The sequence below is a fragment of the Oncorhynchus mykiss genome, chromosome 9 (genome assembly GCF_057628025.1).
Source record: "Oncorhynchus mykiss isolate SJ-2025 chromosome 9, ASM5762802v1, whole genome shotgun sequence".
NCBI lineage: Eukaryota > Metazoa > Chordata > Actinopteri > Salmoniformes > Salmonidae > Oncorhynchus > Oncorhynchus mykiss.
The window spans coordinates 39644345-39670363 of record NC_143030.1 but is presented as its reverse complement, the minus strand read 5'-3'; the positions used below and the strand labels follow the sequence as shown (position 1 = coordinate 39670363).

Genomic DNA, 26019 nt, shown 5'->3' with positions numbered 1-26019 from the left:
CAGGTGCAAGTATTTTTCCATTTGATTGAGAGGGGAAACCATGCTTCCACGAACGATATATCATCGAAGAGATATGTGAAAAACACCTTGAGGATTGATTCTAAACAACGTTTGCCATGTTTTCAGTCGATATTATGGAGTTAATTTGGAAAAAAGTTCGCGTTTTGAGGACTGAATTTTCGTTTTTTTTTGGTAGCCAAATGTGATGTAAAAAACGGAGCTATTTCTAATACACAAAGAATCTTTTTGGAAAAACTGAGCATCTGCTATCTAACTGAGAGTCTCCTCATTGAAAACATCTGAAGTTCTTCAAAGGTAAATTATTTTATTTCAAGGCTTTTATGTTTTTGTTGAAATGTTGCGTGCTGGATGCTAACGCTAATGCTAATGCTAAATGCTACGCTAGCTAGCTACTTTTACACAAATGATTGTTTTCCTATGGTTGAGAAGCATATTTTGAAAATCTGAGATGACAGTGTTGTTTACAAAAGGCTAAGCTTGAGAGATGGCATATTTATTTCATTTCATTTGCGATTTTCACGAATAGTTAACGTTGCGTTATGGTAATGAGCTTGAGTCTGTATTCACGATCCCGGATCCGGGATGGGGAGATCAGAAAGGTTAACGTCCGTTTCACAGGTGCATGTTGATTAATTGTTTATGGTTCATTAAACAAGCATGGGAAACAGTGTTTAAACCCTTTACAATGAAGATCTGTGAAATTATTTGGATCTTTACGAATTATCTTTGAAAGCCAGGGTCCTGAAAAATTGACATTTATGTACAGTAGCTTTGATTGGACTGATCATCTCAACATCATACTTTCAAAATCTTAGCTATCATTCTTCATCATGAATAAATCGACAATTTACTGGCAAATACTTTTACATCCTTGTCATATGAAGTGAAATAATGAAGGGAATTGATAGATAAAACTTAACAGTGCTCATCGGCCATAAACATTACACAACAAGTTGGAAATCGCAAAAAAAGTGGTTTGGAAGGAATCAGTGACAGTGGCTATGTGGTCCCAAATCTGGGATTAAAAGGCTCTTTTCCAAGTTTAAAATGATAAACATTCAACATTGACCAAGCTGTCAATGAAGCATGATTTGTGCCGCGCTCAAAACAACTGTTAACCTCTCTGATCTCCCAAACCCGGATCCGGTATCGTGACTACAGCCTCAAGCTCATTACCATAACGCAACGTTAACTATTCATGAAAATCGCAAATGAAATGAAATAAATATGCCATCTCGCAAGCTTAGCCTTTTGTAAACAACACTGTCATCTCAGATTTTCAAAATATGCTTCTCAACCATAGGAAAACAATCATTTGTGTAAAAGTAGCTAGCTAGCGTAGCATTTAGCATTAGCATTAGCGTTAGCATCCAGCACGCAACATTTCAACAAAAACATAAAAGCCTTGAAATAAAATAATTTACCTTTGAAGAACTTCAGATGTTTTCAATGAGGAGACTCTCAGTTAGATAGCAGATGCTCAGTTTTTCCAAAAAGATTCTTTGTGTATTAGAAATAGCTCCGTTTTTTACATCACATTTGGCTACCAAAAAAAAACGAAAATTCAGTCCTCAAAACGCGAACTTTTTTCCAAATTAACTCCATAATATCGACTGAAAACATGGCAAACGTTGTTTAGAATCAATCCTCAAGGTGTTTTTCACATATCTCTTCGATGATATATCGTTCGTGGAAGCATGGTTTCCCCTCTCAATCAAATGGAAAAATACTTGCACCTGGCTTTGCGCACCAGTTTCGACGCAGGACACCAGGCGGACACTTGGAAAATGTAGTCTCTTATGGTCAATCTTCCAATGATATGCCTACAAATACGTCACAATGCTGCCGACATCTTGGGGAAACGGCAGAAGGTCTAAGCTTATTCCTGTCGCATTCACAGCCATATAAGGAGACATTAGAAAACAGAGCTTCAGAAATTCTGCTAATTTCCTGTTTGACGTATCATCTTGGTTTCGCCTGTAGAATGAGTTCTGGGGCACTTACAGACAAAATCTTTGCAGATTCTGAAACTTCAGAGTGTTTTCTTTCCAAAACTGTCAAGAATATGCATAGTCGAGCATCTTTTCGTGACAAAATATTGCGCTTAAAACGGGAACGTTTTTTATCCAAAAATGAAATAGCGCCCCTAGAGATCTAACAGGTTAACTCGGATCTGCGAAAACTTGACTTCAGTGAGTTGAATACAACTGGGAAGTCTGGGAATAATTAAGCTCTGACTGGGAAAATAAGTTTTGATCGGTCATCCAACTCAGAATTGTAAATCCGGCCTCTTTCTAGAGGTAAAACCTGAAGATCAATGACGTCATCATGATTCGACCTTGTTTTTTTTTCTCGAGTTCCCAGTTGTTTTGAAAGCACCATAAATCCAGAGAATGCCATACTTTGATGACAAAATTTGCCCTCGAAGGACAAAAAGGTGAGCCAACAAAATGTATTGTACGCTGCTGCATAAATTATGTACTATGCCAGGGAGAAATGTATACTGTAGCTAAGAAAGTAATACTAAATGTATGTTGTTAGATGTTAGTAACCCATGTGTCTCACCCTAATAATTTGGTCTATGGTGGTGCACATGTAGCCTATAAACTGTTGTAGAGAAATGTAATCATCGAATATTGTCAGAGCTTTCATTGTCTGCTTATATGCCCCCTTTTTTTATCCCACGGTTCTGACTTGGTGTACTGTAAGAATGGCCCATCTTCTGAATTCTGTCGCTGTAAATTTCAAAGTGCTAAACAAATATTTATATTGACTAACTTATGTCCGTCCTAGCTCACTCATTAATGTCTTAATCGAAATTACAGATTTCCGCTTTTCTGCCTGTCGTCCCATTATGTCCAACACTATGTTGGACTTCCGTCGCCGACAGAGATGGCCGCCTCGCTTCGCGTTCCTAGGAAACTATGCAGTTTTTTGTTTTTTTACGTGTTATTTCTTACATTAGTACCCCAGGTCATCTTAGGTTTCATTACATATAGTCGAGAAGAACTACTGAATATAAGATCAGCGTCAACTCACCATCAGTATGACCAAGAATATGTTTTTCGCGACGCGGATCCTGTGTTCTGCCTTACAAACAGGACAACGGAGTGGATCCTATGCAGCGACCCAAAAAAACGACTCCGAAAGAGAGGGAAACGAGGCGGTCTTCTGGTCAGACTCCGGAGACGGGCACACCGTGCACCACTCCCTAGCATTCTTCTTGCCAATGTCCAGTCTCTTGACAACAAGGTTGATGAAATCCGAGCAAGGGTAGCATTCCAGAGGCACATCAGAGACTGTAACGTCCTTTGCTTCACTGAAACATGGCTCACTGGAGAGACTCTATCCGAAGCGGTGCAGCCAACGGGTTTCTCCACGCATCGCGCTGACAGAAACAAACATCTTTCTGGTAAGAAGAGGGGCGGGGGCGTATGCCTCATGGCCAACGTGACATGGTGTGATGAAAGAAACATACAGGAACTCAAATCCTTCTGTTCACCTGATTTAGAATTCCTCACAATCAAATGTAGACCGCATTATCTACCAAGAGAATTCTCTTCGATTATAATCACAGCCGTACATATATCCCCCCCCAAGCAGACACATCGATGGCTCTGAACGAACTTTATTTAACTCTCTGCAAACTGGAAACGATTTATCCGGAGGCTGCATTCATTGTAGCTGGGGATTTTAACAAGGCTAATCTGAAAACAAGACTCCCTAAATTTTATCAGCATATCGATTGCGCAACCAGGGGTGGAAAGACCTTGGATCATTGTTACTCTAACTTCCGCAACGCATATAAAGCCCTGCCCCGCCCCCCTTTCGGAAAAGCTGACCACGACTCCATTTTGTTGATCCCTGCCTACAGACAGAAACTAAAACAAGAGGCTCCCACGCTGAGGTCTGTCCAACGCTGGTCCGACCAAGCTGACTCCACACTCCAAGACTGCTTCCATCACGTGGACTGGGAGATGTTTCGTATTGCGTCAGATAACAGCATTGACGAATACGCTGATTCGGTGTGCGAGTTCATTAGAACGTGCGTTGAAGATGTCGTTCCCATAGCAACGATTAAAACATTCCCTAACCAGAAACCGTGGATTGATGGCAGCATTCGTGTGAAACTGAAAGCGCGAACCACTGCTTTTAATCAGGGCAAGGTGTCTGGTAACATGACCGAATACAAACAGTGCAGCTATTCCCTCCGCAAGGCTATCAAACAAGCTAAGCGCCAGTACAGAGACAAAGTAGAATCTCAATTCAACGGCTCAGACACAAGAGGCATGTGGCAGGGTCTACAGTCAATCACGGACTACAGGAAGAAATCCAGCCCAGTCACGGACCAGGATGTCTTGCTCCCAGGCAGACTAAATAACTTTTTTGCCCGCTTTGAGGACAATACAGTGCCACTGACACGGCCTGCAACGAAAACATGCGGTCTCTCCTTCACTGCAGCCGAGGTGAGTAAGACATTTAAACGTGTTAACCCTCGCAAGGCTGCATCCCCAGCCGCGCCCTCAGAGCATGCGCAGACCAGCTGGCCGGTGTGTTTACGGACATATTCAATCAATCCCTATACCAGTCTGCTGTTCCCACATGCTTCAAGAGGGCCACCATTGTTCCTGTTCCCAAGAAAGCTAAGGTAACTGAGCTAAACGACTACCGCCCCGTAGCACTCACATCCGTCATCATGAAGTGCTTTGAGAGACTAGTCAAGGACCATATCACCTCCACCCTACCTGACACCCTAGACCCACTCCAATTTGCTTACCGCCCAAATAGGTCCACAGACGATGCAATCTCAACCACACTGCACACTGCCCTAACCCATCTGGACAAGAGGAATACCTATGTGAGAATGCTGTTCATCGACTACAGCTCGGCATTCAACACCATAGTACCCTCCAAGCTCGTCATCAAGCTCGAGACCCTGGGTCTCGACCCCGCCCTGTGCAACTGGGTACTGGACTTCCTGACGGGCCGCCCCCAGGTGGTGAGGGTAGGCAACAACATCTCCTCCCCGCTGATGCTCAACACTGGGGCCCCACAAGGGTGCGTTCTGAGCCCTCTCCTGTACTCCCTGTTCACCCACGACTGCGTGGCCAAGCACGCCTCCAACTCAATCATCAAGTTTGCGGACGACACAACAGTGGTAGGCTTGATTACCAACAACGACGAGACGGCCTACAGGGAGGAGGTGAGGGCCCTTGGAGTGTGGTGTCAGGAAAATAACCTCACACTCAACGTCAACAAAACTAAGGAGATGATTGTGGACTTCAGGAAACAGCAGAGGGAACACCCCCCTATCCACATTGATGGAACAGTAGTGGAGAGGGTAGCAAGTTTTAAGTTCCTCGGCATACACATCACAGATGTGAATTGAACTGAATTGGTCCACTCACACAGACAGCATCGTGAAGAAGGCGCAGCAGCGCCTCTTCAACCTCAGGAGGCTGAAGAAATTCGGCTTGTCACCAAAAGCACTCACAAACTTCTACAGATGCACAATCGAGAGCATCCTGGTGGGCTGTATCACCGCCTGGTATGGCAACTGCACCGCCCTCAACCGTAAGGCTCTCCAGAGGGTAGTGAGGTCTGCACAACGCATCACCGGGGGCAAACTACCTGCCCTCCAGGACACCTACACCACCCGATGTCACAGGAAGGCCATACAGATCATCAAGGACATCAACCACCCGAGCCACTGCCTGTTCACCCCGCTATCATCCAGAAGGCGAGGTCAGTACAGGTGCATCAAAGCTGGGACCGAGAGACTGAAAAACAGCTTCTATCTCAAGGCCATCAGACTGTTAAACAGCCACCACTAACACTGAGTGGCTGCTTCCAACACACTGACACTGACTCAACTCCAGCCACTTTAATAATGGGAATTGATGGGAAATGATGTAAATATATCACTAGCCACTTTAAACAATGCTACCTTATATAATGTTACTTATCCTACATTATTCATCTCATATGCATACGTATATACTGTACTCTATATCATCGACTGTATCCTTATGTAATACATGTATCACTAGCCACTTTAAACTATGCCACTTTGTTTACATACTCATCTCATTTGTACATACTGTACTCGATACCATCTACTGTATCTTGCCTATGCTGCTCTGTACCATCACTCATTCATATATCCTTATGTACATATTCTTTATCCCCTTACACTGTGTACAAGACAGTAGTTTTGGAATTGTTAGTTAGATTACTTGTTATTACTGCATTGTCGGAACTAGAAGCACAAGCATTTCGCTACACTCGCATTAACATCTGCTAACCTTGTGTATGTGACAAATAAAATTAGATTTGATTTGATTTGATTAGTTTGTACATCTCAATTGTCATTAGAAACCACATTTGTTTAAGAAAGTCAGTCATACCAGCTTTGTTTTTTTTAAAGGCAGTAAATGAGGCTGAATGACCTGTTTCGCTGCCAGACAAGGCTCCGCTGATAGCCAGGTGTAGCAATGGTAAGAATTTGGGACTGCTGTTGGGACAGCTTTATGTGGGCACTGTTTGTCACTGTTATAATGAAATTAATGTATTGTTTAGTGTTGGGTTGTGTAGTGGCTTTGCTGGCATGCATCCCACTTTTAATTGTTTTGCCCCACCAAGATTTACATTCTGAAATCGTCACTGTGTGGGAGGTAAAACCATCCTCAACAGTTACACCAGAATGGTACCCTTTTATCATCACCATTACCATCTACTGAATGGGATTGAACAGATGCCAAATACAGAAATTTTTAACGGTCCAATGCGTTTTTATCTCAATATCATATCATTTTATGGGTAACAATGAAGCACCGTACTGTGATTGTTTTCAAATGGTCAAAAACAAACAAAAATAGCTCAAGCAATAATTTTGATATTACTGTCGGAGTGGGGAGGGGGAAACTGAAAACTATGGTATTGGCAGAGAGGTTTGAAATCATTTTTCTTGTTGGTCTATTAACTAATTTATCAACTGGTGATGTCACCAGGCAGGCCAAAACAGGCAGATATTTCAGGCTGTCTTTTCAATCAGCTCTTGTACTTAAATGGCATTATCATCATTTTCATTATCATGGATTCCCTGTCCCTCAGGGGGTGAAGTACAAGATGACCCCAGATGTCGAATCCTCCACAGCAATTCCTCTTCACGGAACCCTGGTTTCCCTGGAAACAAGACTCCTCTTCTAATATAACAACCAGCACACGTGCCAGAATGTTTTTGTTGTTTTCTAATTCCAACCAACCCTTACTCTCTTCATGTCTATTCAATCAGTGGCATGCCTGTTTCGTTCACTCCTCCTCCAAGGAATTTCCCTCTGCTTTCAACATGTTTTATGAACAGCAGAAATCCTTTTCTATACACCTCTAATCAGTGTGGTTGGCATGCTGTTGTACGTTGCAAAATGTCAAGCAGGTAAGCAACCCAGGACTGGATCCTGTTACCTAATAAATTGAGCCTTGAAGTATTGTCATTACTGTCATTGTGTTCCCATTGGTGCCCAAAATACCATCACTCACTGCCTGGGTTCAGTCATATCTGCTTGGATTCCACCTGGCGATTTGTTCACCGTCTTCTAGCCATAGCCGCTCCACCTTTCATTTTCCATTTGTTTTGTCTTGATTTCCTGCACACCTGGTTTACATCTCATAATTACTATGTGTATTTCACCCTCTGTTCCCTCCATGTCTGTGTGGGGTATTGTTTATTGTCAAGGTTGGCACGCTTCCGGCTGGTTTGCGCCGGGTTTTGTTTTGTACCCGTGCTTTGTGGCAGCCGGTACTTTGTACTGGGTTGTTGTACTTTGTGATGCCTCACTTGTTCTTTGGGCATTTGTTTTTGTGACACGGTTGCGTTCTGTTCTAATTATATCGCCTCAGTAAAGTGCTTTGTCCACTCATCTCTGCTCTCCTGTGCCTGACTTCCATGCATCAGCTACAACCACCGTTTTGACAACTAATTAACTTGCCAAGCTTATTATGTGAACTTACTCAGAAACGCTTTAATTAATCTGTATAGGCCTACTATTTATTTATTTTATCTCATACTTTTATAGCCTACTGGACTCCTAGAGAGTCACTCTATCAAGTTAATCTTGTTGGGGTGGGTGACTCCTTGAACCTACAATGGCTAGCCCCAAGTCGTTATATTTTTTATTCTGGTGCTTTATGCTATTTGCCTCATGGCTCCTGTCTGCTTTGTTGACTATGAACTTGCTTGTTTACCCAAACGTTGCACAGACTATCTTTCTTACCACACTCGGGAATCTGACTCTCTATAAGTTAACACTCTTGGCCTCCCATCCTATTCTAACCACCTCTCTCCAGCTTTGTATTCATTTTACCTGATGAAATAAAAAATCAACACTGTCCTCTTCCGTGCCCTGATTGTATTACTGCTGATATCTAGATATGTGCATGTACACCCTGGCCCATCTACAGTTGCTAGCTCCAATTCTGACTTGTGCTCTGATATCTGCTTCACTGATTTCTGCTCTCGTAAAAGCCTGGGTTATCTGCACATTAACACTAGAAGCTTATTACCTAAAATGTATCAATTGAAAGTGTAGGTTCACAGTTCCAATCCAGATGTGTTGGTCATTACTGAGACATGGTTAAGAAAGAGTGTTTTGAACACTGATGTTAACCTTTCTGTTTGTATTATTTTTCTGCAAGATAGATCTTCCAAAGGTGGTGGAGTAGCAATCTTTACCAAGGAACACCTTCAGTGCTCGGTTGTCTCCACCAAGCCGTTCTCCAAACAATTTGATTTGCTGGTTTAAAGCATTAATCTTTCAAATAGCTCTTTGTTGATTGTTGCTGGGTGTTATCATCCACCGTGGGCACCGGCCTGTACCCTACCTGCCCTAAGCTCTCTCCTGGCCCCTTACACTAAGTCTGAATTTTTCCTGCTAGTTGACCTAAACTGGGACATGCTTAAACCACCTGACCAAGTTGTAAAGCATTGGGACTCCCTAAATCTTTCTCAGATTATTACCAATTTCACAAGGTATGACTCCAAACATCCAGAAAAGGCTACTCTCCTTGATGTATCCTCACAAATATTCCTGATAGGCATCAGTCTGGTGTTTTCTGTAATGGCCTTAGTGATCACAGTTTTACAGCCTGTGTTCGTAACGGCTGCTCAGTGAATCTCTCTGTCCTGATTTGTCATAGACTCTTGCTAAAAAACTTTAATGAGCAAGCCTTCCTTCATGACCTGGCCTCTGTAAATTGGTATAGAATCAGCTTGATCCCCTCTGTCAAAGACACGTGGACAGTATTTCTTGATATTTTCAGCGGTATTGTTAATAAACACACCACCATAAAGAAAATGAGAATTAAAACAGGTTCAGCCCCTTGTTCGACCGTGATCTGGCAGAGTTACTCCACCTCAAGAATTCCATTTGGCGAAAGGCTCGGCACACGCATACTCAGTCTGACTGGGTCTCGTTCAGGCAATTGAGAAATAAGTCCACTCAGGCTATCCGGAAGGCCAAAGTTAGTTACTTTAAGGAGGAGTTCACTCTCTGTGGGTCTAACCACAAGAAGTTCTGTAAAACCGTTTTAAAGACCTGGATAGTAAACCCTCCTCCTCACAGCTGCCAATGTCCCTTAATGTAGATAATGTGGTTGTTACTGACAAGGAGCACGTGGCTGAGCTCTTTAATCACCACTTAATTGAGTTAAGATTCCTATCAGCTATATCTCATTGCCTGTCCAACATTTCCTCATCTCCCACCCCTTCTAATGCGACTAGCCCCGATGCTCCTCCCTATTTTTCCCCTGCCCCGCTACAAAGTTTCTCCCTGCAGGCATTCACTGTCTCTCCTCTCTGGGGAGGTTCCCATTGCTTGGAAGGCAGCCACGTTGCATCCTATATTTACAGGGGGAGATCAAGTTGATCCTAACTGTTAGGCCAATTTCTATTTTGCCCTGTTTATCAAAAGTGTTGGAAAAACTTGTCAATTATCAACTTACTGGCTTTCTTGATGTTTATAGTATTTTCACTGGTATGCAATCTTGTTTCCTCTCAGGTTATGGATGTGTCACTGCAACCTTAAAAGTCCTAAATGATGTCTCCCTTGCCTTTGATTCTAAGCAATGTTGTTCTGCTATTTTTGTTGACTTGGCCAAAGCTTTTGATACGGTAGACCATTCCCGTATTGGTGTCTCTGAGGGGTCTTTCACCTGGTTTGCTGACTACCTCTCTCAAAGGGTGCAATGTATAAAGTCAGAACATCTGCTGTCTCAGCCACTGCCTGTCACCAAGGGAGTAACCCAAGGCTCGATCCTAGGCCCCACGCTCTTCAAAATGTGCATCAACAACATAGCTCTTGCAGTAGGAAGCTCTCTCATGCATTTATATGCAGATGATACAGTCTTACACTCCATCTCTTCATTCAAAAACTCAATCATGGACAGTCTTACTGACAGTTGTGGCTGCTTCGCATGATGTATTGTCTCTACCTTCTTGCATTTGTGCTGTTGTCTGTGCCCAATAATGTTTGTACCATGTTTTGTGCTGCTACCATGCTGTGCTGCTACCATGTTGTGTTGCTACCATGTTGTCATGTGGTGTTGCTACCATGCTGTGTTGTCATGTGTTGCTGCTATACTATGTCTTATATCTATATCTATATCTTAGGTCTCTTTTATGTAGTATTGTGGTGTCTCTCTTGTCGTCCCCGCAGGAGGCCTTTTGCCTTTTGGTAGGCCATCATTGTAAATTAAGAATGTATTCTTTAACTGACTTGCCTAGTTAAATAAAGGTTAAACAAAATAAATAAATAAGAAATATAATGGGAAAAATTGTAAACTACTGTCAGCGTATAACCTTTGCACAGAGATGTCTTTAGGCCAGCTAAATGTCATGTAAGATTGTGCTTTGCTTGTGGTGTAGAAAATGTGAGCTTCCAAAATATCAAACTGTTGGAAAGGAATCCTCTACCCAAAGTACCCACACAGTGCCATCTGTTGGCTAGCTTCAGCAGTACACTAAATTATTCAATAAAACTTCATCTTCATCTGTACCTGCAGCCTGGCCTCAAAGAATAGATGTATCATAGTAAATGTAAATCCGTGACACCCAAATTAGCACAATATCACGTTTGGTATGGTTACATAAGACAAAAGGTTACTTTCCATTTGATCTGTTTTCTGTAGCTTGTGAGTTGTGTAAAACACTTTGTGGCTTTTATGTATTTTGTTTTGTTGCTTTGCATGTGCTCAATTGTTGTCTGTATAGTTATTGTAATTATTTTTAATAACCAGCACAGGGACTGCGGTTGAAAATTTGCCGGCTTGCTAAAACCGGCATTTTACTGAAATGTTAATTAATGTGTACTGTCCCTGTAAAAATAAACTCAAACTGTCACGCCTGCTCCCGCTCTCCTTCTCTGGCGCTCGAGGGCACCAGGCTACCCTTTATTACGCACACCTGTCACCATCATTACGTGCAGCAGCGCTCATTGGACTCACCCCGAATATAATTGTCTGCTCCCCTGTTCCCTGTGTCTGCATTCATGTCGTTATGTTGTCCTCTGTCCAGACACTGTTCCTGTCCTGTTTCATGTCCATTGTCTATTAAATGTTTTCCCTGTGCCTGCTTCCTGTCTCCAGCATCGATCCTCACACAAACTCTAACTTAAGCCCCAAAAATTGAAAGGAGGATGACTAGGTGTCAGATGAGAATGTCTGGCAACCCAAAGGTTGCATGTTTGAATCACATCACAGACAACTTTAGCATGTTAGCTAACCCTTCCCCTAACCCCTAGCTAAAGTTGACCACGTAGCTAATGTTAGCCACAACAAAGTGGAATGGACATCCACAAATTAATACATACCATATGAAATGTAACATATCATAATAAATAGAGGGAGACATATTTGCATTCCAGGTTGGAATCTGATAAGATTAGATATGAGCAGGAAGAATTTGTGTCATCAATTTAATGGACAAATGTAGCATTAAACTTAATTATGCAACTCTAGCCTACAACCAATTTCACATTGGAGTAATAGCAATTCACCCCTTGAAGGCGGAAAACAGTTAAACTTCCACCAAGCACATCACTTAACTGTGACACCTAATAATGAAACAGGTTCATGGGCAAGTCACAGTAGCCTTATCCTGCTTGTCTCATACGGTCTATGGTCTCTCAGCAGGAAACACAATAGAATGCTCATTCTGCCTTCTAGATTCTAGAAGGTCATACATTGCCAACGTCAGCACATTGTTCCTTGGCATGCACCAACCCGTTTGTAATTACACCCTATACCTTAATGCACTACTTTTGACATCATAGCCTACAGGTTATGGCAGTGGCAGACGGATGGACTAGGAGTGGCAGTTGCAGACGGATGCTGCCTGGGAAACAGTGCTTCATTCTGAACCACTACACACATACACAGATGGATGTTGTCTCCCCAAACTCAGTCAGCCATGAGAGGAGAGAAAGGGGTGCGTCTGCATATTCTACCCTGAGGCAACATGTCCAGAAACTCACAATGAATCAGAGAGAGTTATGAAAAATGTTCTCATTCATTTAATTAATGTTCTATTTCAAGCCATATTCCAGTCAGAGCCTGATTTTTATTTTCACTTCAAAAGGGATTGGGAAAAGAGAATAGACACTGTCTAGAGACAAACAGTCCCTTAGTGCAGACAACTGCAGTAATGGAGTGCCATGGTCTACTCTTTCCAGCCCCTGCCTCTAGTCTGAAGTGCTTACTGTCATGTCACAGTGGAGATGGAACAGCAAAGCAGATATTACCCACATAGAGATGTTATTCCCATTCTGACAGGCCAATGCATTGGGCCATTATCATTTGAATGAGAAGAGATCGAACATATACTGTACACATCCACTGTCTTTGAGCAGAGCTCCCGAGTGGTGCAATGTCTAAGGCACTGCACCTCAATGCTAAAGGCATCACTACAGACCCTGGTTCGATTCCAAGCTGTATCACAAACGGCTGTGATTGGAGTCCAATAGGGCAGCGCACAATTGGCCCAGCATCATCCGGGCTAGGGTTTGGTCGGGGTAGTCAGTATTTGTACATTTGTTCTTAACGGACTGCCTAGTTAAATAAAAAACAAATAAAAAAGGTGCTAGATGTCAAAGTAAATGTTTACCAGCAAGAAAGACCCTTAGGTCTTCATATTATGAGCGATGTCCATCGAACCATTCCAGCTAACAACAAACTTTCCCACAACGTAAGAGAACGTTCCCTTATGTAACGATGACACTGAGTCGAGAAGCAGGTGCAGGAGAAATGTTTAATTAAAAGAGACAACATAACAGTTGCGTTTACGCATGGACAATACTTACTGAGGAAGGAACACAAGGGAGTGACATATAGGGGAGGTGATCAGGAAGGTAATGGAGTCCAGGTGAGTAACATGATGATCTGCAGATGCGCTTAATGATGGATGCCAGGTGTGTGTAATGATGGATCGGTAGTTAGTATACCGGCGATGTCGAATGCCGGAGGAGTGGGAGTAAATGCGAAGCTCAGCTTCCGGCGCAGGACAACGCTGACCAAAGGGACGACCCCGAGGACGAGGAGCGAGCCGGTCCGGGTGGCGAAGGTGGAAATCACGGGTGATGTTGGGAACCCAACACCGCTCCTCTGGGCCATACCCCTCCCAGTCCACCAGGTACTGGATGGAGCCAACCCCCACGATGTCGGGAGTCCAGTAGGGATCTGACAGCATATGTTGGACTCCCCTCGATGTCCAAGGGGGAGTCATGGGGGACAGCATCAGCTAGGGGACCAGGAACCACCGGCCTGAGAAGGAAAACATGAAAAGGTGAGATACTGTAGTGACTGGGAAGTGGTAACCTATACGTGACCTCGGGGGCTCAGTTTCTGGCAGGGCAGGCAGAGTGGAAGGTTCCTGGTAGAAAGCCAGATATGATCCCCAGGGTGGAACACAGGGGTCGCACTGTGGTGATGGTCTTCCTGGACCTTTTGACAGTGGACGCACACTGAAGTCTCACGTGAGCGTCACTCCGCACTTCTTCTGCGCGCCAGAACCACTCATCAACCGCAGGAGCGTCGGTCTTACCCAGGGTCAACGGAGCCAGGGCTGGTTGAAAACCCAGAACAAACTGAAGGGGGTCAACCCAGAGGAGGAGTGACATAGCAAGTTCTGGGCGTACTCTGCCCATGGAAGGAATCGAGCCCACTCTACCTGCCAGTCCTGACAGTGATTCAGGATCCTCCCAAGCTCCTGGTGCATCCTCTCTACCTGCCCGTTGGACTGAGGCCAGTACCCAGAACTGAGGCTGGCCATGACACCGAGCTTCTCCATAAAGGCTTTCCATACCCGTGATGTGAATTGGGGGCCACAGTCAGAGACAATGTCCTCCAGGAAGGCCATAATTCCAGAGGACCTGCTGGAAGAATGCCTCAGCGACCTGGAGAGCAGTAGGGACACCAGAAAGAGGGATTTCAATTACAGGATTTTGAAAATCTATCCACAACCAGGGGAGGGGAGATCAGTAACAAAGTAAATGGATAGATGGGACCAGGGACGCTGAGGCACGGTAAGGGGAAGGAGCTTCCCTGCTGGAGCGTTCCGGAGGGAAATTTGGTTTGGGCCTATACGGAACACGATTTGACGTAGCGAGTGACATCCTGCGCCAAGGTGGGCCTCCAGTATTTCTCAGAGTTGGATTGGGTAGTGCGAGAAATACCTGGATGTCCAGTGACAACAGCTGTGTGTAACAGGTAAGCAGCTGCCCAGGTAAGCAGCCGGTCCCTTAACCCTCTAGGGACGTAGATGCGCTCGGGAAGACAGTTACTGGGTGCGGGCTCCCTCTCCAGAGCCTGGCGGATGACCACATCTACTTCCCCGACTAAAGAAGCTAAAACATGGGAAGATGGTATTATGGACACATTCTGGACAGGACCCTCTCCCGAATCGTAGAGACACGACATCGGCCTTGGTGTTCTTAGAACCTGGGTGATGGGTCAGCGTGAAGTCAAACCTTGTGAAGGGCCCACCATGCTTGGCACGGATTCAGCCTCCTCACTGTCCGTATGTACTCCAGGTTGCGATGGTCGGTGAGAATGACAAATGGTTCCTTGGCACCCTCCAGCCAGTGTGTCAACTCCTCTAATGCCAACTTCACTGCTAGGAGCTCACGATCACCGATGTCGTAATTCCTCTCTGCAGGGTTCTTAGAGTAATATGCATACGGGTACAACTTTTGTGGATTACACTGTCGTTGAGACAGAACTGCCTCTACTCCTACCTGGGATCTGGATGTTCGAGCAATGGGGTGGAGGTGAAATGTCACTTGACTAGACAGAAGGCGTCATCAGCCGCTGGGCTCCACACCAACCTATGGTGGGGCCCTCCCTAACTACTTTTTAGAGATACTGGTTCCCATTTGGGAATCTACCCTCCCACGTTCAGCTGAAACGGTGGCGCATGGAACGCAAAAATATTCTTAGAAATATTTAACCTTCACACATTAACAAGTCCAATAGCTCAAATGAAAGATAAACACCTTGTTCATCTAGCCAGCAAGTCAGATTTCTAAAATGTTTTACGGCGAAAACATAGCACATATATGTCAAACCACCACCAGACACAGCTCATTTGAATAGCCAAAACATGCAATCAACAAACGCAGGATTAAAAAATAAATAATTCACTAACCTTTTGAAAATCTTAATCAGATGACAGTAATAGGACATGTTACACAGTACAATTTTTTTTCTCAATAATATGCCATTTATATCCATAAATGTCCATTTACATTGAGTTCATGTTCAGAAATTATTCAAAAATGTCCGCAGGAAATCTAGGTAGCGCGGCAAGATAACGTAAATAGACATCATAAACTTTGACTAAATATACATGTTCTACATATAGTTAGAAAGATACACTGCTTCTTTATGCAATCGCTTTGTTACATTTATTTTTAACGTTACAGAAATCGCACACTATTCAATATTCTGAGACGGTGCTCAGATATAAGCTACATTTCTCCGTAATGTTGGAGTCAACAGAAACACAGATTTCAGCATAAATATTCCCTTACCTTCGATGGTCTTCGTTCAGAATGTTCTGGAAGGCTTCATACTTACCCAATACATCGTTTGGTTTCAAGTCTTGCGTCTTTGTATTAGCTACTGCTAATAACATCAGCTGAAATGCACCCAAAATGTCCTCTGGTCCGGAAAAGTTGCGCATCAAAACTTCAAAATTACATATTATATGTCGACTAAACAGGTCAAACTAAGTGCAGAAGCAAGCTTTATGATGTTTTAAACACACAAAACAAATTTCAATTCAACCCGTCGTCGTTTGTCCTTCTTCTGAGTACTGGAACAAAGGAATGGCTGGGACCAATTCGCGCCACAACGCACAACATATTTTCTCATGGCACACACTAATTTCACTCCCATAGGGCCAATTCTCGTGGGATTTGAACGATTAAAAGCTCTACTGAATGAGGACATCTAGTGGAAGACATATAAAGTCTCCCCAGAATCATAACTGGTTGGGAAGGGTGGGGGCGATGACGTCAAAGTTGCTCCAACTTTCATGACCACAAAAACTAGTTTGGAAGAATGCCTGCCCTGTGAGTTCTGCTATACTTACAGACATAATTCCAACGGTTTTAGAAGCTTTAGAGTGTTTTCTATCCAATACTAATTATTATATGCATATATTAGCAATTTTTGACAGATTTTTTTTTCAGTTTACTAGGGGTACCCAATTCCTCCAAAGGGGGCATACGTCTGCCATATCCTTAACAGGTTTTAACCTCTCTTAGGTAGGGGGCAGTATTTTCACGTCAGGATGAAAAGCGCGTCCAAAGTAAACTGCCCGTTTCTCAGGCCCAGAAGCTAGGAAATGCATATAATTGGTAGATTTGGATAGAAAACTCTAGAGTTTCTAAAACTTAAAATAATGTCTGTGAATATAACAGGCGAAACCCAGGAAACAAACCATCCCAAAACAAAAACAAATTCAGCCTACCACTATTTTCAATAGCTGTCACTTTTATTATAAGGACCTCCCACATTGCAGTTCCTAGGGCTTCCACTAGATGTCAACAGTCTCTAGAAAGAGTTCAGGTTGATTTTTGGAAAAATGTTGTCGTTTTTCTAGGTGCCTCCCATTTTGGCTGTAGTGTTTCCAAGCGTGTGAATGAGAGCGCATTTGGGATTCATTTTTATGGAGGGAAACTGGGTGGATTATTAACTGAAGCGTGCCAGCTAAACTGAGTTTTTATGGATATTAAGAAGGACATTATTGAAAAAAAGGACCATTTGTGATGTAACTGGGACCTTTTGGAGTGCCAACAGAAGAAGATCAAAGGTAAGGCTTTACATCTACCTTCTTGTCGTCCATCCTCACTCCCTGCGCGCTGATTTGGTAGCCTAAGAAGGAGACAGCCCTCTGATGAAATTTGTACTACTCAGCCATGATGAACAGGTGGTTAGCCAGGAGGCATTCCAGGACTGCTTGAATGTGAGAAATGTGATCCTCCAGGGTAGCCAAATAGATCAAGATATCATTGATGTACACAACAACCTGGCGTCCTTGAACACCTCGTTAACGAATGCCTGGAATACTGACGGGGCTTTGGCTAAGCCAAGTGGCATCACTGAGTGTTCTTAGTGACCAGACATCGTGCTAAAAGCAGTCTTCCACTCATCCCCCTCCCGGATGCAGATTGTAAGCACTCTGCAGGTCCAGTTTGGTAAAGAACCGGGCCCAGTGTAGCGGTTTGATGGCTGCCGGCACCAATGGAAGAGGGTACCGATACTTCGCGTAATCTTATTGAGTCCTCTGTAGTCAATGCATGGACGTAACCCTCCAACCTTCTTGGCCACAAAGAAGAAACCAGACGATGCAGGAGAAGTGGATGTGCGGATGAACCCTTGTTGTATTGCATCTTAGTACCAACGATCCCGAAGTTAGTTATCCAGAAGGATGGCCATCACAATGAGTGCATCCAAGGTGGGGTTGTCATCTCAATAGGCCAGTTCCATCTGGACCTCCTCATGCAGACCTCTTCTGAATAGCGTACGAAGCGCTGGCTCAGTAAATCCACTGGTTGCTGCTACTGTCCGGAAGGTGAGCGCTACATGGCAGCCGTCTGGTCACCCTGCTGTAATGGAAGTAGACACTCACCCCCCCCTCTCTCTGCCCTCCGGAGGGGATGAGCGAAGGTACATTTAAAAAACAGAGCCATAAACCCCTCACGGGAATCTAGATCATCCTCTACACTCTCCTAGACAGCTGTAGCCCACTCCAACGCCCGCCCAGTAGGTCAGTAGAGAAATAACCATGGCAACCTTTGACCTCTCGGTGGTGGAGGCTCGCAACTGATGTGTAAAGTAGAGGGAACACTGAAATAGGAAGCCACAGCATTTAGATGGGGTCCCGTCATATTTATCTGGGAATGACAAATGGGCATTACTGACCTGAGCTGGTTGCTGAGCTGGCTTGCTGTGTCGGCTGGTTGTAGAGTATCCTCCTCTAGCTGAATGCAATGCCTCCAGGGCGTGTTTGAGGCTTGCAAACTGTGAAGAGCCTCTTCCATAGCCGTGCCAGCTGGTCATGTTGTTGACGTAGAAGGTAACCCTGCTTGTTGACCGTCTGGGAGATATTCCGTTTTCCTGCTGCTTCTTTTGTTTGAGTCAGTATTCAGTAACGCTGACGCTGTGTGTCGAGAAGCAGGAGAAACATTTAATAAAACAACAACCGAGACAACATAACAGTGGCATTTATGCATGAACACAGGAACAATACTGACTGAGGAAGAAACCCAAGGGAGTGACAGATATAGCGGAGGTAATCAGGAAGGTAATGGAGTCCAGGTGAGTATCACGATGATCTGCAGGTGCGCGTAATGATGGATCCCAGGACTGGTGGTTAGTATACCAACGACGTTGAACGCCAGAGGGGAGGAGCGGGTGTAGATGTGCCACCTTAAGTCTCATTCGGTGATTATCCAATGTTTTCATAGCAATGTGCCAGTAATGTCAAGGACTGTTTCCAAGAGACCATTCCCGTAATGTCAAACGGAACTTACCCAGAACGTGGTGTCATCACGTTGTATTGATTAATGTGACGACTGCTGCTCATCGAATGATTAACGGTCTATAATTAAGTGATTAAATTAATCAGCTAATTATTAACTCATTGACCGGGGGCACCATTGGAAAGTATTGGATTTATTGAGTTTCTATTTCCCAAATGAACTCAAAGAATATCAGAATATCAATTTCACAACAGTTGCTAATTAATTAATTTCCTCTACAATCTCATTCTGAATGTCGCATAATCCAGGAATCTGTACAAACCCGAGTCCCACTAAATGAGTCCGTATCGCACCAATTGAGTTGATTATTTATTTACTAACAAGCTAAAATTATAAGATACACATACACAAACACACAGTTGAGGCTATTGATTCGAACTTACAATGAAACAGGTCCCATGCGGGTCAACGCAACATGGCAAAATGTGGATTTCAAAAGAGAGAGAAAGAAAGAGAGTGCATGAGAGAAAAGCACACTTGGGTACATTTCTCAACTATGCTTATTTTAACCCTAACCTTGCCCCAAACTCTTATGGGTCAGAATATAAAAGGTTCCTTTGTCTTCTTCAACCTTGTGTTGCATTTTGGGGTTGCTGACTACTCAGACCGTGGCTGCAGCGCAGGGTCACCTAGTCTGTGGATAATTCTTATCATATATGTTATATACCCTCGGGTCAGAAATGGGAGTTTCCGCCTTTAGGGCAAGTTCTCTGGGTGTAACTAGTTACGAGGCAAGGTCTGGATTTTGCTCAGATCCAATTTAGACAACTAACTTCACATTTCATCTTTACAAAACATGCTCTTTGATCTGGACATTTTCCACACGACGTACAGTATGCAAACCTCAAGTAAATAGTGGGAGAACTCTTCAAGTCACAATGTTTTCGTTATAACGTGGTCATTTAACTTTTAATAACATGACAAAAGGACATTCCTTTTCATATTCCATCTATCATCACTAATACCATTTTGGCTGATGAAACTTATTGTCCCAAAGTCCATTTATTGCATGTTACTGTTCAGAGGTAGATTCTCCATAGGCCCATCATACATTCCATCCCTCCATACTGAGAGGACAAAAGGGATTTTGTCTGCTGCCATAAGATTTACAATGGGTGGGAGTTGTCATTAAACCCCCCACCTCCATACCTCTCGATCTCTCCCCCGCTGGTGGTTGTGAGAGATATCTCTGTAGGATTATGGTCCACGGTAACCTGACCCGAACAGGCCAGTCATGACAGTGGTTACCATGTTCTCATAACACTCAATATTAATATTCTAGACACGTTTCAATTGAACGTCCAGTTTTCTGAGGTTCAGGAGAATATTGCATCAACGTCACACCAAACACACACAGAAAATATTGCCACGTTCTCTGAATATAATGTATTAACACTATGGTTAAACATCTTTGGACACAGGAATGTTCTTGCAATGTTCCAATGAAATGTGTGTAAAATATTAATTTATTATATTCTGAGAACATGGCAACCATTTTCTGTGTATGTTTGGTGTGACATTAATGGAATTTTCTTCTAATCCTTAGAAAACTAGAAACAAGCTGTTATTGGCAGAGAGGTTTGGATCTCTTTTTCTTATTGGTCTATTAATTAATTTACCACCTGTTGATGTCACCAGACAGGCCAAAACTTCATCCCACCAAAACAGGCTGAAATGTTGTACTCTAAAAGGGCATTGTCACCATTTTCACAATTTCAAATATTATTCCAACCTCATAGGGTGGAAATACAGTAGATATAAAACCCAGGAATAATCGTGTAGCAATTTGGTTACTTTTTGTATTGTTTAAACATTTAAACTATACAAATAAATCATAAAATTACTTGTGAATTCACAATGCAGGTATGGTCTTGCGTATGACCGCTAGGTGGCTATGCAGTTCCATCTATCGCGGTCATGGCTACCAGACGGCGCTCACATTATTGCTGCCCCCACTCACTCAGCAATGATGCAGGTATTTGATTCCTCTGTGTGCCTCTCCTCCATGTTCTCAGTGGTCAGTTCATGGGACTTCCTGTCCCACTTTTCATCAATGTGATGGCTCATTGCAGTGATGTATGACATTGCGTTCATAGATGTCAAACAATCTCTTGTTAACGCTACGTATGGGGTGTTTGAGAGCTCGTGCTTTGTACTTGCAGAGCAATCATTGTACAATTTCTCCATTTGTTAATTTAAACATTCACACCTCTATCCAGAAAATTAATATATTTATTCTGAGAACATGGCAACCATGGTCTGTGTATGTTTTGTGTGACATTGATGAAATATTCCCCTAACCTTTAGAAAACTGGACACGGATGTTCTTGCAATGTCCCATGAAACATGTTCTCAGAATATCCAATGTTAATGTTCTCAACATGTTTCATGGGACATTGCAAGAACATCCGTGTCCAGAGAACATGCTAACCATGTTCTGGCTAAGTTTTGTTTGACATGTTTGAATGTTCTCCTAACTAACAACAATACCTGCTAAATAGGTTCCCAGGAGGTTTTGCTGTTGTTCCCTGATCTAACGGAAAACTGGACACTTAAACAACAGAGGAACATTTATGGGTATTACATAAATGTACTCTCTCCCTAGACGGGTAACATTACAAAAACATTCTCTCTCCCTAGAGTTGTTAACTTGGATGTCAGTATGAGGCAAGAAAAGTAGATCAATGAGAGGAAGAAGGTTCTTTAGATGCACACAAGGTGAGTAGAATATCCAACCTCTGTAGTCCAACCAATAAGCTTGTCTGTGCCTCAGAGATCCTCACAGAGTAATGATTAACAATAGGTAAATAAAGACTTGTGTGCACGTTTGCATGTCTGTGTGGGTTGTGCTTGTGAGGGGTTAACTCTTAGTGATATGACAGAAGCACAGATATGTGCTGTGATGTTGAGAGGAGAGGGACTCTCCTGGAAGCTGTTTCTGCTAATAGTATACAATATATCTGGTGGGTAAAGACATGAACCCCCAAGAGGAACACTGGATGGTCACTCTGCAGGTTGTGTTCTACCCAGCCTTGGCTATAGTGGGCATCCCCTGTGAGTATACCTAAACCTATAGGACTAATTGCTGCAAGGTATGGCTGTCTTATACAGATGGATGAGTACAATGACTAGGGGCGTTGTAGGAAAACTGGTACATTTGTTCAGCACACATCAGAATATGCATGTTATTTTTTTCCAACAAATATATTTGACAAATCTAATGTATTCCGCATTTAATGGATAATGCATTTAATGGTTATAATGAATCTTTCTTTGAGAAAATTATCAAATAAATTATTCAAATGAAACTGTTTTCCATGCTTGTTCAATGAACCATAAACAATTTATGAACATGCACCTGTAGAACGGTCATTAAGACACTAACAGCTTACAGATGATACGCAATTAAGGTCACAGTTATGAAAACTAAGGACACTCAAGAGGCCATTCTACGGACTCTGAAAAACACCAAAAGAAAGATGCACATGGTCCCTGCTCACCTGCGTGAATGTGCCTTAGGCATGCTGCAAGGAGGCATGAGGACTGCAGATGTGGCCAGGGCAATAAATTGCAATGTCTATACTGTGAGACGCCTAAGACAGCGTTACAGGGAGACAGGATGGACAGCTGATCGTCCTCGCAGTGGCAGACCACGTGTAACAACACCTGCACAGGATCGGTACATCCAAACATCACACCTGCAGGACAGGTACAGGATGGCAACAACAACTGCCCAAGTTACATCAGGAACGCACAATCCCTCCATCAGTGCTCACACTGTCCGCAATAGGCTGAGAGAGGCTGGACTGAGGGCTTGTAGGCCTGCTGTAAGGCAGGTCCTCACCAGACATCACCGGCAACAACGTCACCTATGGGCACAAACCCACCGTCGCTGGACCAGACAGGACTGGGAGAAAGTGCTCTTCACTGACGAGTCACGGTACTCTGGAGCGGGGTCGATTTGGAGGTGGAGGGTCCGTCATAGTCTGGGGCGGTGTGTCACAGCGTCATCGAACTGAGCTTGTTGTGATTGCAGGCAATCTCAACGCTGTGCGTTACAGGAAAGACATCCTCCTCCCTCATGTGGTACCCTTCCTGCAGGCTCATCCTGACATGACCCTCCAGCATGACAATACCACCAGCCATACTGCTCATTCTGTGTGTGATTTCCTGCAAGACAGGAATGTCAGTGTTCTGCCATGGCCAGCAAATAGCCTGGATCTCAATCCCATTGAGCACTTCTGGGACCTGTTGAATTGGAGGGTGAGGGCTGGGGCCATTCCCCCCAGAAATGTCCGGGTTAGGTGGAAGAGTGGGGTAACATCTCACAGCAAGAACTGGCAAATCTGGTGCGGTCCATGAGGAGGAGATGCACTGCAGTACTTAATACAGTTGTTGGCCACACCAGATCTTCACTGTTACCTTTGATTTTGACCCCCCTTTGTTCAGGGACACACTATTCAATTTCTGTTAGTCACATGTCTGTGGAATTTGTTCAGTTTGTCTCATTTGTTGAATCTTATGTTCATACAAATATTTACACATGATTAGTTTGTTGAAAATAAACGCAGTTGACATTGAGAGGACGTTTCTTTTTTTTGCTGAGTTTATATGGCTATAGTAACATTAAGCAAAGGCTGATATAAGCTTGGTATATGCTATGCATGTATGATTAAATGCTTAATTTGTTTCCAATGGAAAAACCCTAATGACACAAATCCCTCCACCAGCCAACATTGTTACCTTTCTCATCTTCTGGCGGAGAAACTGCCTGCTGTCCAAGTCCAGCACCTTCTACCTGATGGCCATCTCTGTAGCTGACACTCTGGTCCTCATCTTCATCGTGGTGCTGGAGATCACTGTCAAATTTTACCAGGAGGTACTTATTTCATCAGAAATGTCACTGTTCTTTTCATTTCTTGTTCTGTCAGTAAAAGTTTACATTGGATTTCTATAGTAACGCTGTAATTACTACAGTAACAGCAAACAGCATTGTATTAACGCAGTAGCGTTTCAGGGCTTCCCAAACTTTGTTCCGGGGCCTCCCTAGTACATGCTTTAGTTTTTGCCCAAGTAGTACACAGCTGATACAAATAATCAACCCTTCTAGGGCAAAAAACTAAACGGACCGAGTTTGGGAAACCCTGGCCTGCTTTACTAATCGTTTTGTCATTTCTTTGTAATGGATTTTAGTGTTTGTTGTTATTACACTGATGGCATTAGGAACTGTTCCCTCCATTTTAAATGCACTTTAAATGAGGCTTGATTTGATTTGAGGAGCCGTTTTGGAGCCGTGAGCCCTGGTGCCGCCTGAGCGACATATTCAGCTACGGGGCCTACAACACCTCAACCTGGCTGGTGGTGGTTTTCACCGCAGAGCGCTTCATTGCCATCCACACCTGGGCCATCAAGACCAAACTCTGCACCCCGCGCAGTGCCTTAGCAGCCATCACCACCATCTTACTCCTCAGCCACCTCCTGGCAATACCCTACTACTGGACCAATGTCTCAGTTTATGACCACAACCAGACCAAATGGGCCTGTATATACGAACCTGAGGCCCCTCATGGTTATGTGCATGCCCTGGTGGGGGCCCAGACCTTAGTGGCCTACGTCCTACCTTTCCTCATCATCCTCACCCTCAACGGGCTGACTCTGCGACAGATCTCCCTTAGCAACAGGGTCCATGTGTTGACGGCTGCCAACCTAACCTCAGGGGCCTACAGGGTGATGCCCCTGCTGCGCTCCAGAAAGAGGAGGTCTGTAGTGCTCCTGGTGACTGTGTCCATGAGCTTTGTGCTGCTTTCCGTCACCCGCGCAATCACCCAGATCATCATACGCACCTTCTTCTACGGCCAGGATCGCAACGACTACAACCTGCAGATCAATGTGGCGGCTGACATTGGTAGCATGCTGAGCCTCAGTAATGCAGCCATCAACACGTACCTGTATGCCTGCACTCAGGCCAAGTTCCGTCAGGTATTCATAACCTGTGTCAGACAGGTTTTGTCCCATTGCAAGACTAACAAAACCCTGCCCAGCACTAGACCAGCTATTTACCATTTATAACACTTTAGCCCTGTCCAGGTCTGGATCAAGCTGAAGGTACTTGGGGTTAGTGAGACTGTTTAAACCCTAGTTTCTTAGAACAATGGAAAACGGATTAGTTCTCACAACACAAATTCATATATGGTTACCGTTTCTCCAGAAATCTATAGTTAACTAGGAACTCAGTTTAATATTCTCACCCGGGTAGTATGTGTGGGGTGGCAGGTAGCCTAGTGGTTAGAGCGTTGGGCCAGTAACCGAAAGGTTGCTATATCGAATCCCCGAGCTGACAAGGTAAAAAATCTGTTGTTCTGCCCCTGAACAAGACAGTTAACCCACTGTTCCTAGGCTGTCATTGTAAATAAGAATTTGTTCTTCACTGACTTGCCTAGTTAAATAAAGGTCAAATTAAATGTGTACTTTACAGCTTTTGTTGCTCTGTAAAAGTAGGATAACGGTCACCCTGCAATGTTTGCCCCTGCAGTCAGAATTAATTTCCTTTAATAGGTTTCCAGTTAGAATGCAAACAAAAGGAGACGGATGTACAAGAAAGGGAGAGCTCTGTTCCTGGCTGTAGCATTTTTCATTTCCTAAAACAGCTGCCTGGGATTAAGAAATGCTATCTTGATTGTTTTGTCAACAAATATTTTGGAGTGGTAGCATTGTCTGCCGTTTGCTTAAGCCTGCTTGAAAGAGTTGTTTTTATATTTAACAACGGCAGCTGTGTTCACACGGCCATACTGATCTGAGCCTTGCTGATGGAAAGCCACTACAGTGTCCGACTTTCGGCTATATCAGATTCACCTCCCCTGACGACTTTGGTCAATATTCGCCTTCAGTAGCCTTACAACTG

General features: G+C 43.7%; 1 protein-coding gene and 2 long non-coding RNA genes across 4 annotated transcripts; 2 read left to right on the top strand and 1 right to left on the bottom strand.

Annotated features, from left to right (window-relative positions):
* Nucleotides 1–270: 270 nt before the first annotated feature.
* Nucleotides 271–7274, top strand: LOC149980909 (uncharacterized). Its single transcript, XR_016483226.1, has 3 exons — nt 271–315; nt 6449–6518; nt 7135–7274. It is a non-coding gene; the product is annotated as an uncharacterized LOC149980909 (long non-coding RNA).
* Nucleotides 7275–13303: 6029 nt separating this feature from the next.
* LOC118966030 (uncharacterized) lies at nt 13304–18799 on the bottom strand. Its single transcript, XR_005053229.2, has 2 exons — nt 18499–18799; nt 13304–13833 (listed from the first exon to the last, which is right to left on the bottom strand). It is a non-coding gene; the product is annotated as an uncharacterized LOC118966030 (long non-coding RNA).
* A 2861-nt stretch (nt 18800–21660) lies between these two features.
* LOC110531960 (putative G protein-coupled receptor 139) lies at nt 21661–25590 on the top strand. Of its 2 annotated transcripts, none has more exons than XM_090184174.1 (3): nt 21661–21836; nt 23849–23997; nt 24396–25319. In XM_090184174.1, the coding sequence occupies exons 1-3, from the start codon at nt 21803–21805 to the stop codon at nt 25185–25187; spliced, it is 975 nt and encodes a 324-aa protein (XP_090040300.1). In that variant the 5' UTR covers nt 21661–21802; the 3' UTR covers nt 25188–25319. The 2 variants fall into 2 exon arrangements, with proteins under 2 accessions (XP_090040300.1, XP_090040299.1); XM_090184173.1 differs by lacking the exon at nt 21661–21836 and adding an exon at nt 21956–22172 and having other exon boundaries at nt 24396–25590.
* Nucleotides 25591–26019: the final 429 nt, after the last annotated feature.